The sequence below is a fragment of the Microtus pennsylvanicus genome, chromosome 20 (genome assembly GCF_037038515.1).
Source record: "Microtus pennsylvanicus isolate mMicPen1 chromosome 20, mMicPen1.hap1, whole genome shotgun sequence".
Taxonomy (NCBI): domain Eukaryota; kingdom Metazoa; phylum Chordata; class Mammalia; order Rodentia; family Cricetidae; genus Microtus; species Microtus pennsylvanicus.
Window position 1 is genome coordinate 13,660,469 of NC_134598.1, and position 18,368 is coordinate 13,678,836.

The following is an 18,368-nucleotide window of genomic DNA, read 5'->3' on the forward strand; positions in this document are numbered from 1 at the left end:
ACCTTTAATTTTAAAAGAAAAATCCAGCCGGGTGGTGGTGGCACGCGCCTTAAATCCCAGCACTCGGGAGGCAGGGGCAGGTGGGTCTCTGTGAGTTCGAGGACAGCCTGGTCTACAAGAGCTAGTTCCAGGACAGGCTTGAAAGCTACAGAGAAACCCTGTCTCGAAAAACTAAAAAAAAAAAAAAAAAGGTAAAAGAAAATCCCAAGATAGAAGGGAGGAAATGTAAGATAGAAACTTATAAAATGATAATCTTGTCTCCTGAGAGAGCCACAGGCAGTTTGAATAATCTCCAGATTTATCTTCTGTTCTGACTGCTGTGTAATGTTTATAACCTAATAATTAAATCCTTCTCATCTTCAAATTGAGTATAAAAAGTTTGCTTTAAAATGATATTATATAATTGTCAGAAAGGAGATCAAAATACTGTTGAAAATTATCCATTGAAATAGCCTTCAGTTTGCTGCTTGGTAGTAACTGAGTTGGAATCAGGAAGCTGTGTTAGAAATACATGTCAGATTTTGATTTGAAAATAAATGAAAAGATCCATTTCTTTTCAAAACATTAGTTTCTGGATTTAGCCTGACTCTGTGCTTCTGTGTGTTTCTCCCAGGGCTAGTGGTTGGATTTATCTTAACCATTGCGAATTTCAGCTTCTTCACGTCTTTGCTGATGTTTTTCCTGTCATCTTCAAAGCTCACTAAGTGGAAAGGAGAAGTGAAGAAGCGTCTAGATTCGGAATATAAGGAAGGTAAGGCGACATCACTGAAAACTGAGCGGCTGCTTCCCCCTAACCCCTTTGACCACAACATGTCAGGCTCTGAGGACAGATGAGTTTTGTCTGAGGATTGCTTCTGTATCCTAAGTCCATTCATTATTTCTTTTGCCACAGTAACAAGTAACTGCAGAATTTTAATGCGAGTATGCCGTTATTTATTCTGGGTTTATTAATAACAGTATAGAATTTAGACAAAGACACCCTTGCCACCTTTGTTTTTTTTATGCTACTATACTTTTTTACTTTTCTGAAACTCTAAAATATATGTTCCTATAACTGAATGTTTTTTTTCCTATCTGCTTTTTTTTAATCTGTCTCCAGGAGGCCAAAGGAATTGGATTCAGGTATTCTGTAATGGAGCCGTGCCCACGGAGCTGGCCCTGCTATACATGATAGAAAATGGCCCCGGGGAAATACCCATAGATTTTGCCAAGCAGCCCACTGCTTCCTGGATGTGTTTGTCTCTCCTGGCTGCACTGGCCTGCTCCGCTGGAGACACCTGGGCTTCTGAGGTTGGCCCTGTTCTGAGCAAAAGCTCGCCTCGACTGATCACAACCTGGGAGAAAGTTCCAGTTGGTGAGTGTATGTGTGTGTGTGTGTGTGTGTGTGTGTGTGTGTGTGTGTGTGAGAGAGACTTGTCTATGTGTGGCTGTGCTGGCCTGCTGGCCTGTATACACATTTGGGAGCCAAAGGCCAGGCTTGGGTGTAATTCTTAGGAAGCTATCCACTCTGTTTTTGAGACAGTGTCTCTTGTTGGCCTCAGCCTCTCCAAGTAGGCTGTGCTGGCTGGACAGCAAACCAAAGGGGCATGGCTGCCTCACAGGTACTGGGTTACAAGCACATGTTATCACACCCATCTTTTTACTGGGGTTCTGGGAATTGATCCCAGGTCACCACCTTCCTGACAGGGCCATCTCCCCAGACCGGACTGGTGAGTCTTGATTTGAGTTTGCTTAATACAAGGGAAAGCAAAACCTCTTGAGTTAATGTTTTCCTTAAGAGCCCTTTAAAATTTATATTTGGTCTTCTTAATTGTAAGGTTGCTCTAGTCTATTAAATTGGTGATAATATCTGTGGAAAATGTCAATGAGACTTAGATACATAATAAAGGAACATAAGAGATTGACCCACACAGCAATGGAAAAGGAAGACAATAAAATATTGATGATCAATTTTATATATATATATATATATATATATATATATATATATATATATATATATATATGTTGTTGTTTTGAGACAGCATTTCTTTGTGTTGCCCTGGCTGGCCTGGAACTCACTCTGTAGACCAGGCTGGTCTCGAACCACAGAGATCCACCTGTCTCTGCCTCCCAAGTGCTGGGATTAAAGGCATGTGCCACCATGCCTGGTGAGTAAATGTATGTGGAGAGGAGGCTGTTAGTAGGTTATTTGCAAATAGAATTATTTTATTCCTGCGATACTAAGGATGAAAATTTTGTATACGTTAGTGTTTCAGTTTCCCTTCCCGTTGCAATGATAAAATACTGAGACAAAAGAAACCTAAGAGACAAGGGTTGGTTTGTCTCACACTTCCAGGTTACAGCCCATCAATACCGGGAAGCCAGGGGGTGACGTCACAGCCACAGTCCAGCACTGAGAACCATATTCTAATGCATGTCTTTAGTATTCAGATGGCTTTTTCTTCTCTTGTACAATCCAGGATCCCTACCCAGGAATAATTCAGGTCTTCCTACTTCAATTACTGTAACAGATAATTCCAACAGGCATGCCCACAGGCCAGCCTGATCTAGACAGTCCTTTCTTGAGGACTGCCCAGGCGATTCTAAACTCAGTTGACACTGACAACCGGTTTCCACGTTCACCAAGTGCTTCACCTCTGAGCTAGCTCCCCAGTCTAGAGGACTCTAACAAGTACAACATGGGTTCCCTGTGTCTAACCTGGTAAAACAGTTGATTTCCCAGAAGTCGGGGATAGAATGGTGGTTGCCAGAGGCTAGAGAGAGGAGAAAGAGATGAGGACAGGTCGACGGGACACACACACACACACACTCCGTGGACAAGAGCAAGATTCTGGTGTTGTGGTCTAGAGTAAGTGACTAGAGACTGCTTAGATAGCTCATCCTTTTTAAAAGCAGAAAATGGGATTTTTAATGTTTTCACCATAAAGAATGACAAGTATTTGAGGAGATAGCTGTGGGTCCCATGATCTAAATATTAAATGGTGTATTATGTGTTCAAATAGCAGTGTCTCATAAGTGTGTGTAACTTTCACATATCAGGTTTTTGATTTTTGTTTCTAGGGGGCGGAGGTGGGTTCTGGGGATCGAACCTGGGATCTCACGCCCGATAGGCAAGCACTGTATCTCCAGTCCCTATGTATTAGTTTTGTTGTAGTAAGAGAGAGAGTGCACTTTTCTTTAAGTTCATTAGGCGTGTACCAGTGTGGGGGTTTTGTTTTGCTTAGCTTTCCTTGGCGTCCCTCATTTGCTGATGACTAACCAGACGATTTGGTGTGTTTCTCAGGAACCAACGGAGGAGTCACAGTGGTGGGACTCGCCTTCAGTCTCCTCGGTGGGACCTTTGTGGGCCTGGCGTACTTCCTCACGCAGTTGGTGTTTGTCAGTGATCTAGACATCTCCGCTCCCCAGTGGCCCATTATTGTATTCGGAGCTCTGGCTGGGTTACTAGGATCAGTTGTGGACTCATACTTAGGGGCAACAATGCAGTTTTCTGGTAAGACAGCACCCTATTGAAAGTTTCGTTTTGTTTTAAGAAATAGGAAAGAAATATGAAAAACTTTAACACTTGGGGGAAAAAAATGTATCAATGAAACCAATCCAAAGGCTAGAAGTGACAGGGAAAATCTCTATAATTTTGGTTTTCTTAGTCTTTTGTGTTAAACTGGTTCAGAGGAATTTCTAAATTCCATAGAATTTCTGGAACGGTGATGACAGTGTAGGAAACAGGCTTTGATTTTGAGCTATCACCTAAGTTCTAGGAACACTTGGATCAGATCATTTTAATGTACCTCCTCCCGTTGGTTTTTGCCAAGTGCATTTGATGATGATACTGGTCTGACTACATGAGCGGCCTGCTTTCCCGTGGTGATTAGCCCCACCATGACTTTCTGTCCTCACCCTTGGATTTTTCTGTCTTGATTGATTCATTTCTAGAATAAGCTCTTTTCATATTGCTCAGGCTGGCCTTGAACTCAAGCTTTCTTCCTACCCCAGCCTTCCGAATGGCTGGGACTTCCCTTAGCGGTCACCATTAAGTGTTTCTTCATGCTTTGTGTGAACCGGGGAGTTGGCTCAGCAGTTAAGAATGTTTGCTGCTCCGTCACGAGGACCAACGTCCAGATCGCAGCATCCACATCCAGCTCTGGATAGCTCTAACTCCAGCTCCAAGGGACCTGACTTCCTCTTGTGGCCTCTGTGTGCACCCACACATGTGCTTAGACAGACAGACTGACCCATGCACAAACACACATGTGCTTAGACAGACAGACTGACCCATGCACAAACACACATGTGCTTAGACAGACAGACTGACCCATGCACAAACACACATGTGCTTAGACAGACAGACTGACCCATGCACAAACACACATGTGCTTAGACAGACAGACTGACCCATGCACAAGCACACACAATTTTTTTATTTTTGAATTTTTCAAGATAGGGTTTCTCTGTAGTTTTACAACCTGTCCTGGAATAGCTCTTGTAGATCAGGCTGACCTTGAACTCACAGAGTTTGCCTGCTTTTGCCTCTCGAGTGCTGGGATTAAAGATGTGCATGTGCCACCACTGCCCGGCTGAGCATACACAATCTTAAAAAGAAAATATGTGTGTGTGTGTGTGTGTGTGTGTGTGTGTGTGTGTGTGTGTAAGTTTTAATGTGCCTGTATTTTATTCTGTTGGTGCTATTTTTTAAAGTTCTGGGAGTAGGTGGTTTATTAAGAGCAGAAACTGTGATCAAACCCTCAAGAGATGCAGGATCCAGTGATGGTTCATTGTTCACATGCAAGCTAGCGCCTTGTCGCTGTGCCGAGCCAAGGGCCCAGCAGCTCCCTAAAGCTTCTTTCAACGAGGTTATCAACCCTATTCATGGGCGTACAACTCTCAGGCTTGATCACTTCCCCCGACTGCAGCTCTCCATACTGACACACTGAGTCTTCACAGCCTTCTTTGCAGCATGCCATACTGGTCCCTAAGGTCCAGCTCTGAAGCCAGATGTGATTCCAGCTGTCGGATCTCCCAGGTTTGTCTCAGAGAGGCCACTGGGAAGCCAGCCCTTCCATTTCTAAAGGAACTCCAGAAAGACCACTATTGAGGTGTCATGAAGTCCCCCCATGTGCAGAAAGGTCTTTTATAATCAAGGATTTTAAATAGAACACCATATCAGTTATCCCTCCACATCATTGTCCAAGGCACTGAGGATCTTGCAGGCATGGTCCCTCTAGAGGAAAGTGCTCGTTTGTTCTTTCGGACCGTCACTTGGATCTTGCGCATCATTTTCTTCCTTCCCGTTTCAGGTCTGGATGAAAGCACTGGCCTGGTGGTCAGCAGCCCAGGCCAGGAGACCAAGCACATAGCAGGGAAGCCCATCCTCGATAACAATGCCGTGAACCTGTTCTCCTCCGTTTCGGTGGCGCTCTTGCTCCCTACGGCCGCTTCAGGGTTTTGGCCCAGAGAGTGAACTTTCTTTCCCTCCCAGCTGGTTGATACTGGTGAGTCCAGCAAAGTCGCAATGTGAAGGTTTTTTTTTTCCCTAGTTAATAATAATTTTGCCGACCTTGGGAACATCGTCTCCTCCCGTGTTCCGCTGTGGTGGGATTCCACACCGCCCTCTCAGCTCCATCGCAGCTGACGCCAGTTCCATCGCAGCTGACGCCAGTTCCGTCACAGCTGACACCTTCGCAGTGAAAGGCGAAAGCGGATAGAGTTATTATATACATTCTTCTACCAGATGAAGCTTCTTGAACGATGGAGCTCTTGCTGCCCTCTGTGGTTGTCTGTTGAACTGCAAGTCCTTGGTCTTGTTATTTTGTTCAGTTTCTAAAGACCAAGGGTGTTGATACTTTAAAATGGTTCCCACTTGGATAGAGACATAGCACTTTGGTGAGTGCCCAAAGTTACACTGGCTTTAATGACTTAACCCAATACACATGGAAGCCCAAATAAGTATCCTAACTTGTGTCTCTCCAGTCACAACTGTGAAAAATGCAGGTGTTGGTACTCCACATTTGCCTCCCTTTCCTCCCGGCTAATAATGGAACTGTTTGGGCAGATTTCTTTTTCATCACATTAGAAAATGTGAAGAAAATTAATTTTTACAAAAAGAAATCATTTAAATTTGAACTTTTCGGACGAAGGTGTAGCTTGGTGGTAGCGCTTGCCTCTGCACACAGAACCCTGGTTTAGATGCCCAGCGCAGACAGAAAGTTATACCTTACACATTCAGGTCTTTGAAATACACATAAGCATCTGGATCCCATACCGCCATGTGGAACAGTTAATGAGTTACTGGAAAAATAGTGTAATTGTTTTTTTAATTTTCCTTTCATTTGAACTCTGAGGTTCATGTTGTCAGTCCCTGGAAATGCCGTGATTTCCCACCATGAACCTTCTCAGTCCTGCATCCCTGTTCTTTGTGACTGTATTCTTCACTGTGTCTTCCCTTGTACAAAAGAGGTTTCGAAGGAGCAGTTCATTTTATTAAATATGTCCTAAAATGTTCCTAGTCTGAGTTCCTTACCTTTCCTCCCCTCCCTGTTCCCATTCTCGAAGAAATCAAGGAAGATAAACTGCTACCTGAGTAAATACTGCTTACCATTTCTAGTAGCGTCTTATAGGTTATTGAATTAAAACTTGATTGAATCTGGAAAGAAAATGAAACCATTGACACCCTTAGTCCTGAAATCCTCAACCCAGCCAGTCGCAAGCCCTGGTTTTTAACTTTGGGTATACTTTGGAAGCGCCTGGAAATGGTGTGGAAAAGTACTGATGTGTCGGGTACCATTCTGGGACTGAATTTGAAAGCTCTGCACAGGAGCTCAGTATCCAGATTTCAGACATCGCTGCTGAGGCCGCTTCTAGTCAGGGTAGGTCAGAGAGCCTTGCTCTTCTCGTGTGTGGCCTATTCCACGTGAGTCTCTTTTGACAGCTGTTACACAGGTCAGGGACTGACTCTAGAAATGGTAACCCCACCTCAGTCACATTCCAGCCTACTAAAGTGAAGTCACGTGCAGTGCGATGTCTGAACCTTTGTCACGTGACTGCAATCTGAACAGCTGCCCCTTCTCACCACGCAGACTCTAGGGCCTGTTCGTCTGTCCTCCTTGTGTTTTAGCTGCTGTTCAGTGTCACCACGATGGGAATGAATCATCCCAGCCACCACATCCCAGACACACTCCAGCAGGCCATAAAAACAAGATACAATGTGCAGTTTAGTCATTTCATCTGCTGCCGGGGCGGCATCTGCTGCCTTAACTCCAGGAGGTCCTGAATAGTTTAATAATACAGAATAATTCACTAAGTGTCTGTTGAATTAATTTGATGAGCTTGGGATATACTCCTGGGGTGGGCGCGAGGTGGATAAGAAATCCCAGTTTGGCTCCCTGAATTCTGAGGGCTCTGATGATCCCACCATTTCTCAATTGTGTGAAACAACAGCGAGTGTGAAACTAATGAGTCAGGAACTTGCTGTAGGAGGAGAGACAGGCTGGCAGGGCAGGGCTTCTGGCCTTGTTCACAGAATGTCCATTCTCTTTTGTTTTTTCATAGTTGCTCTCTAAAGTTTTATAAGTGTGGACACTTTTTTTTAAAAAAAGATTTGTTTTGTTTTTGCTGTGTATCAGTGTGTATTTCTGTGCACCTGGGTGTAGAGGACAAAAGAGGGTGTCTGAGCCCCTGGGTCTAGAGTTACAGGCAGGATGAGATGCCCTCTGTGACTGCTGGGAACCGAACTCGAGTCCTCTGGAACACCAGCCATGCTCTTAGCCGCTGAGCCATCTCTCAGCCCCCTGATGGAGTCTTTGAAACGTTTTAGAACATTGGTGATAAAACCAAAAGGCTGGGGTGGTGATGCACACCTTTCTTTTCAGCACGCTGGAAGCAGAGGCAGGCGGATCTCTAAGTTCTTCATGTGTGGCAAGACTGTGATTCAAAACAACAGCAACAAAACCCTGAAAGATTCTTTTTAAAGCTTTAGGGTGTTGTGCACACTGTGTGTGCAGTATACGTACTCGACTTGGAATTTTATACTCAAACACCTTGCTATATGTCAGCATCCTCAATTTATTGTCATGCAATTGTGGAACCCGGAGTTTTAAGGAAGCTCATGTGCCCATCGCCCAGGAATTGGCTAAGACAGCCATGTGCCATTCACTAAATGAGTCTAATCTTTCCTCATGTGCTTCTGCTCCTTTTCCTTTGTGTGCGCTGCTCGCTATTCTGGAACTCTTCCTTCCTCTTTTGTTGTCTTATAGAAATCATCTCAAAGATACTTCTGTAAGAAGCATCCTCAGGTTCTCCCATGCAGAATCACTGTCTCACACATTCTGTGCTTTAACTGGAGAAGCTGAGACGCACTCAGCATCATCTCCCTGTGTGCTGGGGTGGATGCAGCAATGAGCCCCAGCTCATTCAAGCCTCAGCTGCCATGCCTTTCCCACCATGGTGGACTGTACCCTCAAACAACCAGGGTAGAAGGAGAGAACAGACTCCCTCATGAACTGACCTCCATGTTCACATACATACACACACTCACACACACAGAATAAATGTAAAAACGATATTTTGAAGACTACAGAAACAACTAAATGACAGTACTTCCCTACCAATTCTTGCCTTATTATAAATTATTATAATTTATAATCAAAAGACCTGTTGACTTAATAGTTTGTTTTTTTTTAAGTTCTAACCTTGTTTTCCATCAGATACTTAGTTTTTCTATTACTCCACCGGCACTGGAGTTACAAACAGTTGTGAGCTGTCATGGGGGTGCTTCTGGGAATTGAACCTGCGTCCTCTGGAAGAGCAGCCAGTGCTCTTAACCTCTGGGCTATCTGTCCAGTTCCCAAGATGCTTAATGAGCTGAAAGTGAAAAGATGGAAAAAGACAGTCCATATGGTAATTAAAGAGAAAAGGAACTATTAGACAAAATAGAATTTAGCCATGTGTCTATGTGTGAATTCCCCAGAAAAGGAACATCACATATATACAGTGAGCATGAGAAATACATGAAGAAAATGTCCACAGAATTGCAGGTAGAAACAGTTAGCAACACAGTAGTAGATCTCACATCCACTTTCAATAAAATGGGAACTCAGAAAGGAAGTTGAACATCACTATGGACTAGTAGAACCTAGCAGACATGCTGAATACTCCACCCCAGCAAAGAGCAGAATATACCTTTCTCTAATGTTTTCCCAGTGAGGAGTCATGTTAGGCCACAAAACAAGTCTTGACAATTGCACAAAGTTGAAATAAAACGTTGGGAAATGCTGGCGACAAGTGAAAATGGAAAGAGTGTAGCAAAATTTATAAAATGCAACAAATGTAACACTAAAGAATCCCAGGACTGCCAAATGGAAACTTTGAAACCAGAGACTACAAAAATCAAGTTAAGAAGCTTTCTAGAAACTAGGAAAAACAAAAAACAAAATAAACCGAAACAAAACAACAGAAGGACTAGTCTTTGAGGATATCAGCAAAATTGACAAAGCCGCTAGCTAAAGAAAAAAGTCAGAAAATACAAATACACTAAAAGCATAGGGACAATTAGTGATAAAGAAATAGACAGATGAGCTGGAGAGATGGCTCAGAGGCCAAGAGCTTTGGCCACTCTTCCAGAGGTCCTGAGTTCAACTACCAGCACCCACATGATGACTCACACCATCTGAATGAGATCTGGTACCCTCTTCTGGCCTGCACATATTCATGCAGGCAGAACACTGTATACATAATAAAAAAATCTTTAAAAAAAAAAAGGAAATAGAGGGGTTGGAGAGATGATTCAGTGGTTAAGAGGGAATACAGTTCTTCCAAAGGACCCAAGTTCAATTTCCAGCACCCACATTGGGTGGTCCACAGCCTTGTCTATTGTCAGCTTCAGGGGATCTGACACCTCTGGTTTCCACAGGCACTACCCTCATGTACATAAACACGCACAAATTAAAAATGAAATATCTAAATTCTATAACAACAAAATAAATAAAATAGTCGAAAGATTGCTAGAAACAGACAACAGACCAAGATGGAATTCTGAAGAAACAGAAAACCTAAACATCAATAGTAAGAAGATTGAATCACTAATCACCTCCAAGCCCAAGATCAGATGACTTCACTAAAGTCTACTGTCAGATGCCTAAAGAAAAGTTCTATCTGAAAACCAAGAGGCAGCAACTCTTCCAAGCTCAGTATCTTAATGTCATCAACCTGACAGCAAATAAGAAAGATACTGCAAGAAAACAATATATCCATATTTCTGATGAATATTTTAATTGTATTTATTTATTTTGTGTTCAGTGTTCTGTCTGCATGTTTGCCTGCATGCCAGAAGAGGGTACCAACTCTCACTACAGAGTATATGTGAGCCTCCATGTGGTTGCTGGAAATTCAACTCAGGACCTCTGGAAGAGCAGCCAGTGCTCTTAACCTCTGAGCCATCTCTCCAGTCCCCTGATGAATATTGATGCAAAAAGACACCTCTTGAAAATATTAGCAAACAAAATTCGACAGTACAATAAAAGAAATATTCACCCCCACGATCAATTGGAATTTATTCTTGGAATGCAAAGGCGAGTTAATACATGAAAATCTGCCGGTGTAGTACATCATATTAATAATGAAGGGGAAACACTCGCTTGATGATCTCAAGTGGTTCAGATAAAGCATTTGATATCTAGCCCTCTGATCATATGGCACTCAACGAATCAAAAATAGAATTAACCCAAGGCAGTGAGTGAAATGACTCAGTAGGTGAAGGAGCTTGCCACCAAGTCTGATGACTTGAGCTTTGTCCCAGGGACCCAGATAGTGGAAGGAGAAGAACAAGTCCTTCAGGGTGTTCTCTGACCTATGCATGCACACACACAGCTGTGATATGTGTGTGTGTGTGTATATACACACATATATATATATATCTTTAGGAAGATGAAACTTCTTATACTCGTGGATTAAAAAAAGAAGACTGTCTAGAATAGACAATACACAAGATAGTTTCTTCAGCAAATGGTGTTAGAAAAAAATGGGTACCAGCCAAGGAAACAATGAAACTGGACCCTAAGACTAAACCTCATTTACAAAAATTAAGAGAAATTAGTTTTAAATTCTTAGTTTTAATGGAAATTAAAACAAACATAAAATGATAAATGTCCAGGATGAAACTATCAGGGGAAATTCTCACAATATGTGATCTTCAATGGTTCTTTAAATAACACTATAACCAAAGGTAACGTCCACAAACAGAAAGTTTTCTTTCTGTTTCTATGTCAACACCATGACCAAAAAAGCAACATGGAGAAGGAAAAGGTTTATTTAGTTTCCTCTTCCACATCACTGTCCATCACTGAGGGAAGCCAAAGCAGGAACCTGGAAGCAGGAACTGAAACAGAAACTGTGGAGGGATGCTACTATGTGGCAAAAGCCTGTTTCACTTGTCTCAAAATAACTAAAATGGGGTCTGGGAAAGTAATTCAGTCGGCAGAGTGCTTGCCTGGTGGATATGGAGCGCTGGAGTTGATCCCAGCACCACATAAACCAGGCATCATTGTACGTGTCTGTAACCCTAGAACTCAGGAGACTGAAGCAAAGGAATCACAAGTTCAAAGTCATTGTAGGCTGCTTAGCAAGTTTGAAGTGAAGCCAACCTGGGCTACATGAGATTCAATCATCATCGTCATCATCATCATTATCATCATCATCATCATCATCATCATCACTGAAACAAAGTCCACAGAAATAGGAAGTAAAAATGGCAGATAGCAGAGAGCTACAGGGATGGGTCAGTTGTTAAAACTACTTTACTGCCCTTGCAGAGGACCCGGTACCCATATGGCAGCTCACAACTGTAACAGGCTTTCTTGGACCACCATCCCCAAATCATGCCATGGAGACTTATTATTAATTATGAATGCTCGGCTTTAGTTTAGGCTTGTTTCTAGCTAGCTTTTTTTTTATTTTAACTTAACCCATTCCTATTCATCTATGTGCTGCCCGAAGGCTGGTTTACCGCATCTACACTCTGTCCATCTGCTTCCCTGCTTCCTCCGCGGCAGGCTGGCCCCTGGCTGATTGGCTGGCTCCCCTTTTCTTTCTGCCCACCAGACCTGCCTATAAGCAGTGACTGTGCTTTCATTTCCCGGCCACACAGACCCGAATAACCATGCAGAAACTATATTAATTACAACCCTGTTTGGCTGATGGCTCAGGCGTTATTTCTAGCTAGCTCTTACATCTTAAATTTACCCATTTCTATTAGTCTATGTAATAACAACCACGTGGCTGTGGCGTTAACTCATTTTCTATGTCTTGTCTCCTCAGTGGCTGGCTGACATCTGACCTGACTCCACCTTCTTTTTCTCTGTATCTCTGCTCCGATTTCCTGTCTGGCTTTACTCTGCTAAGCCATTGGCTGAAACAGCTTTATTCATTAGCCAATAAAAGCAACACATATAGAGAAGGACATCCCTTATCACCCACCTATCCCACCTCTGCCTAGCTATTGGCCATTCAGCTTTTTATTAAACCAATCAGGAGCTTCTTAGGGAGGCAAGGTAAAACAGCAACCATCTTTACATAGTAAAACAAATATTCTATTCCACAATACACAATACACAATTGCCTATAACTCTAGTTCCAGGAGATCTGATGTCCTGTTTATGGTGCACATACGTGCAGGTAAAACACCCATACACACAAAATAAAAATAGACAACATCTGTTTGATAATGAAATGGTTGATTCCAGTGGGGAGGACTTGTTTAATGGGTGTAGACTTCAGATCGCCAAGGTGACAAAAGTACCACAGACTTGCCCCCCGAAAACTGTGACTATGTCAAACACTGAGAAAATATGCACCCCAAAGAGGCTAAATGGTAAAATCTATGTTTTTCTAACCAAAATTCAGATTAGTGAATGAATCAGTGAACTTACCCCTTGGTATGGTCAAAGAAATGTAACAATGAAAGAATTAGCAAAATGCTGGCTTTGGAGCTGAAGGGGGAGAGTGGCCTCTAGAAGCTGGAGAGGCAAACAGACTCTTCTCTGTAGAAATGGAGGAACACGGCCCCACTGACACACTGATGTTAGGATTTTCATGGCTTATAGAATGGTACGAGACTCAGTTTTGCTCTGAGCCCCTTGAGTTTGTGTTAATTTGTTATAGTGGCAACTGAAAGCTAATACACCATGCCACTTTTGAGAAGTGGTATCTTCCTAGACAACAGCATCAAACCCTAGCCCTGCCACTCTGGCTTCCTGACCCTGTTCACTTAGCTTTTCCATGGCTCAGGCTGTCTGTCCATAAAGTAGGGCTATCGATAACACCTATCCCTTGAGGGACCAAGGTGTTGACAGTGTCATCTCCGATTGAAGCTGCCAGTAAGTTAACATTTGGCAGTAGCAGATGGCAGCTAAGTCTATGGAAATGCAAGAACCTTCTTCTTCTTTTATATTTATTATTGTTGTTCTGTGAAAGGAAGGTGACCTAGTCACTTTGATCTTTGTTTGGCTTCCCCCTGATAGAGGAGGAAAGGCATCTGGTGCACTCTGCAAGGAAACATTGTGTGTGTGTGTGTGTGTGTGTGTGTGTGTGTGTGTGAGAGAGAGAGAGAGAGAGAGAGAGAGAGAGAGAGAGAGAGAGAGAGAGGCCAAACCTTCATTTCATAAATAAGAACAAGCCTGAGAATAGCAGAGGCAATGAAGTTGATTTATTTAACAACCTTGCAAAGTCCGGCGTCAGCCTAGAATGGCAGGTGCCCTGATTGAGGACAGTTTGTAAACCCTAACTCTAGCCCCTTGCTCCCTTTTCTCCTTGGCTGAGTTGTCAGGGGAGTAAAGTTTTACACAGGATCTAGGTGTTCTCTTGTCTCTACTGTACAGTCCGGTCTGACTAAATATCCTTGGTTTTGTATGGTTTGGGGTTTGGTTTGGGATTTGGGCGTATATGTGGGTTGGGGGCGGGCACAGACCCTTGCCACATTGTCTCCATTGCTACAGGTCCCCTACAGGCTGACCTGGACCTCTTCTATCTTCCTGCCAAAACTAGGACTACCACCATGCCAAACCATCTCCAAGTCTTGTTTTGTTAAATCTCATCAGACTGGTTTTTTCCCTGGCATCTGTTGTTGAAAGGCAGACTCCAAGTATCAGGTCACTGGGACCTGAGATAGATAAACCTTTATGCTTTATGCTTGTCTAACTAAGACGTAAACTGTTTACCTCTTTGCTGTGCGGTTACATCAGAGGCTCAGGTGCTCCCCGGGGTGCCTGCCTCTATCTTCCCAGCCCCATTGCATTTTGCTACAGTGGGAACTGAAAGCATTTTGCTACAGTGGGAACTGAAGAACTGAGCCCGAGAGCTGCGGTCATTTTGGCCTTAGTCCCCTGTTGTTAGGCTGGTGCCGGTGGTTACACACTACGGGAGAGGTGTTCTGTGAGTCTGTAATTAGGTCTCAGTATCGGAGTAAAGCTCAGTTGGGTATTTCCACGCCGAAAGGGCTAGAGCCTAGCCGCCACTAGGTATTTCCCTCCCCGCGGGCTAGGTACGCTTTGGTAAAGCACCAAGTGCTTAGGCCTTAGGAAAATGATTTTGTCTGAGGGAAAAGCCTTGTTGAGGAAAATCAAAGTTTCAGCGTCTGTTTCAAAGAAGTCCCGTAGAGGGACTTTTCTCTGACCTCATGGGGAATACCTGCTATGGCTCTTGGAGGTGAATTTTTGGGAAATGTAGATGTTGCCCTAATCATCAGCCCCCTCAGGAGGCTGTAATTCGCAAGCTAGTCTACACTGAGCCTCTAATAATGCGTGAGTTACACTGGCTTCTGCTTCAGCGTTTGTCCACAAAGACTGTAATTCTGTCTCTCACTCAGTTTGCCCCATGACGAATATAAAAAGTGGAGGGGGAGACGAAAGGGAGGGAGGGGGAACTGTGGTTGGTATGTAAAATGAAAAAAAAAACTTTTAAATACATTTAGAAAAATTTAAAAAGAGCTATCAACTCAAAGTTTTCACTCTGTTTGGTGGTGGTGGTAGGCGGGGGGTGGGGTGGGATTATGAGACAGGACCTCATGTAAGGCAGCCTGATCTCAGACTGCCTATATAGCAGATCATGACCTCGAACTCGGATCCAATTCCCAAATTCTGGGATTACAGGCATGTGCCACAGGCTCAGATAAGTTTTTAGTTTGCTTAGCTTTTTTTTTCTTGTTTCGATGGAAGGGATGACTTCCAACTCACAGAAACTCAGACAGGAAGTCAGCAGGGGGGTTTCAGTCCTGATGAACTTTGTGGTAATGAGCCTCGGGGTTTGTGGGAGTCAGTCTTTTAGCATGGTGCATCCCAGTGAGTGGAGGTGGCTTCTGTCTTTGGTGAAGAGCTGGGCATGCTCCAAACTGTAGCGCCACCTAGAGCAAAGGTGAATGACACTTGACAAAAGTTAGCCCACACCTCTGTCTCTTCACTTCGGCTGTCCCCTAAATCATCTCAGGTTCTAATTCCTTCTGCACTCAGCCATTGCCTGTTCCTGATAATACCACATCACGTGGCCTAAATTCTAAACAAGAGAGGTTTATTCAGGCCGGTCGTTCTGCAGGCTCCTTGTTGAGCAATTCACGCCTAGTGACGGCCTCCTCCTCGCTGTCGGAGTCCTCAGGGAATGCCGAGCCTCGACTGACGTGGAGAGAGTCAGGGCACACCTGTGCGGTGCATCTCTTCCTGCCTCCTCTGTTTCCTCAGCAGCCAGGATCCATTTGTGCTTTCTCCACCTTCCTCACCTCCCAAAGGCCCATCTTTCTAAACAGTGGAGTCGGATTAAGTTTCCAGCCTCTCAGTACTTCACAGTGGGGGTTAAGCTTTGACAGGTAAAGTCGTGGGTAACAAACTCAAATTCTAGCCCAGTTTACAGTTTCCTTTCTTTGTATGTATTTGCTTTTTTGTTTTGTTTTTCCATCCTGGCTGCAGTTTTTCCTCCCTCCTTTTCTCCCAATCCCTCACCTCACTCCTCTTCATTTTTCTTCAGAAAATGGCAGGCCTCCCATGGATATCAGGCAACCAAGGTATATCAAATTACAGCGAGGCCAGGCTTCTCTTTTATTAAGGCTGGAAGAGGCAACCCAGTATGGGGGATAAGGTCCCAAAAGCAAGTAACAGAGTCAGAGACAGCCCCTGTCCCACTGTGAGGAGTCCCACAAGAAGACCAAGCTACACAACTGTAATATATTTGCAAAGTGTCTTGGTCAGGCCCATGCAGGTACCCTGTGAGCCCTGGTTAGTTGAGTCTGTGAGTTTTCTTGTGGTTTCCTTGACCCCTCTGGCTCCTATAATCCTTCCTCTCCTTTGTCCACCCAAGGCTTGGCTGTGGGTATCTGCTTCTGTATCTGTCAGTTGAGTGAAGCCTCTCCAATGACAACTGGGCTAGGCCCCTGTTTATGGTATAGCAGAATATCATTAGGAATCGTTTCAGTGACTTATTTTTCCTTTACGCCAGTCATATTTGATTGTGTTCTGAGTCTCTGGGCTAGCTTACAGCTTCTAGTGTTCATCTTAGATTACTATGCAGTACAGCCATTGGTCTCAGTGATAATTGTTTTAAACCTTTTACATGTTTGTTACTTTTTGACCTTCTTGTTTTATGTCTGTAGTAGCAAATAATTTATTAATAGAAAGTTCACTGGGCTGAGAAATGGAGAAATTAGCTTAAGTGCTCTCTCATACACCATTATTAGCAGAATAATTTCAACCTCCTGCAGCACTCAGCTATCCGTTTCCTCATCGATACCACAAGCAGTCTGGACCAGACATCCAAAACTCTTTTTAATGCTCAATTTCTATGATGCGCAATTTAGTGCTCAGTTTCTTTATGCAGCCCAGGCTGTACTAGAACTCACAGAGTTTCGCCTCCCTCTGCCTCCTGAGTGCTGGGGCTAAAGGTGTGTGCTGTCACGCCCAGCTGCATTTTGATCTTTTAATCACTAATTAAATTTTTTTTTTGTTTTTTGAGACAAGGTTTCTCTGTGGCTTTGGAGCCTGTCCTGGAACTAGCTCTGTAGACCAGGCTGGTCTCGAACTCACAGAGATCCGCCTGCCTCTGCCTCCTGAGTGCTGGGATTAAAGGCGTGTGCTACCATCACCTGGCCCACTAATTAAAATTTAATACTTAACAACTCTCATAAGCATGGCATTAAGGAAGGCATTGAGACAAGGAAGAAGAGAAAAATAAATGACGTCTGTAGATTACTTCGCGTTATCCCACCGTTAAGTAGCTACGCGTTGTGATAGAAACCACGTGGTTGGCTGTGATGGTTACAGTGGGAATACCCCTTCCATAGGCTTCAGTATTCACACACCCTGTTCCCAGGTGGTGGTGCTGCTGGGGAGGTTTAGGAGGTGTGGATGTGACCTCCAGCAAGGTCAAGTATGTCACTGTAGGTCAGTGGGCTCTGAGATGCTTTCTGCTTTTCATGGTTCAAGAATCTAGGACAGCCAGGGCTGTTACAGAGAAACCCTGTCTTGAAAAACCAACACCCTCTCTTCCCACACACAAAAAAAGAAAAAGATCAGAAAGAAAAATTATAAACAAAATTGTCCATCCCCAATGTGAATAACTTGAATATCTTTCATTAAAATGTTAATAGAACCCAAGTCCCTCAAAGATAAATTATTAGAAATGTAAAAACACTAGGCCTCAGCTAAATGTGATATAAGGGCCAAACTGAAAACTGTTGCTCACTGTAGTGGCTTCCAAGGACCTTTCCAGAACAGCCTGTTATTGTTTCTCCTTTCTCTGAAAACATCATGTCCCTCAGAATGTTACCCAATGAGTCATGCTGCCCAGAGATGTGTACCACAGAGCTGGCTTCTTTCCAGGGTTCCCTAGTGGTGGCCCAGCTGGGATCCACGGAAGTGAGACTCAGCCCACCCCAGGGCAGCTTTGTGAGCAGAAGAGAACCTTTTCGCAGAACATCCTCGGTCTTTGTCCCGGCCGCCCATCTGTAAACAGTAAATCTGCTTCCGTATAACACGCACATTATCTTGTTCCCTGCCGGACTAAGGTCATTGATAAAGCTGCAGCCAAGGGTGCAGAGGTCAGAGGTTTTCTGAGTGCTGTTGGAAGCGGTTATCTGATTGTGAGCTTTGTTACCCCCAGCCAGTGGGAGCCCCCCCCCCCCCGTTTGGATCAGTGGATTCACTAATCAGTGAATTCGCTTCATAAAACTGGTTCAAAAAGCAGGGTGTGATCTGAAAAAGCCCTGGTGCAGGAGTGAAGCAGAAAGGCAAAGTTATTACAGGGTGGAGACGTCAGGGACACAGGGACCTGGGATCGTTTGTCGGAGGAGAGTGATTAGCACACAGCAGTCACACACCCATGCCCTCTGCAGATTCACC

The 18,368-nt window shown here is 43.9% G+C and overlaps 1 protein-coding gene across 8 annotated transcripts in view; it reads left to right on the forward strand.

The window, feature by feature from the left end:
• Positions 1-18,368, forward strand: part of Tmem19 (transmembrane protein 19) — a 48,088-nt gene that overhangs the window by 13,810 nt on the left and 15,910 nt on the right. For 3 of the 8 annotated variants that reach the window (XM_075954869.1, XM_075954871.1, XM_075954868.1), the window contains exons 4-7: positions 612-751; positions 1,100-1,354; positions 3,287-3,496; positions 5,298-5,492. In XM_075954869.1, coding sequence (XP_075810984.1) covers positions 612-751; positions 1,100-1,354; positions 3,287-3,496; positions 5,298-5,461 — 769 coding nt within the window. In that variant the 3' untranslated portion in view covers positions 5,462-5,492. Of the gene's footprint in view, positions 1-611; positions 752-1,099; positions 1,355-3,286; positions 3,497-5,297; positions 6,502-7,868; positions 8,574-18,368 lie in introns of those variants that run through there. The other 5 variants (XM_075954874.1, XM_075954867.1, XM_075954872.1 and 2 more) reach the window with 3 other exon arrangements.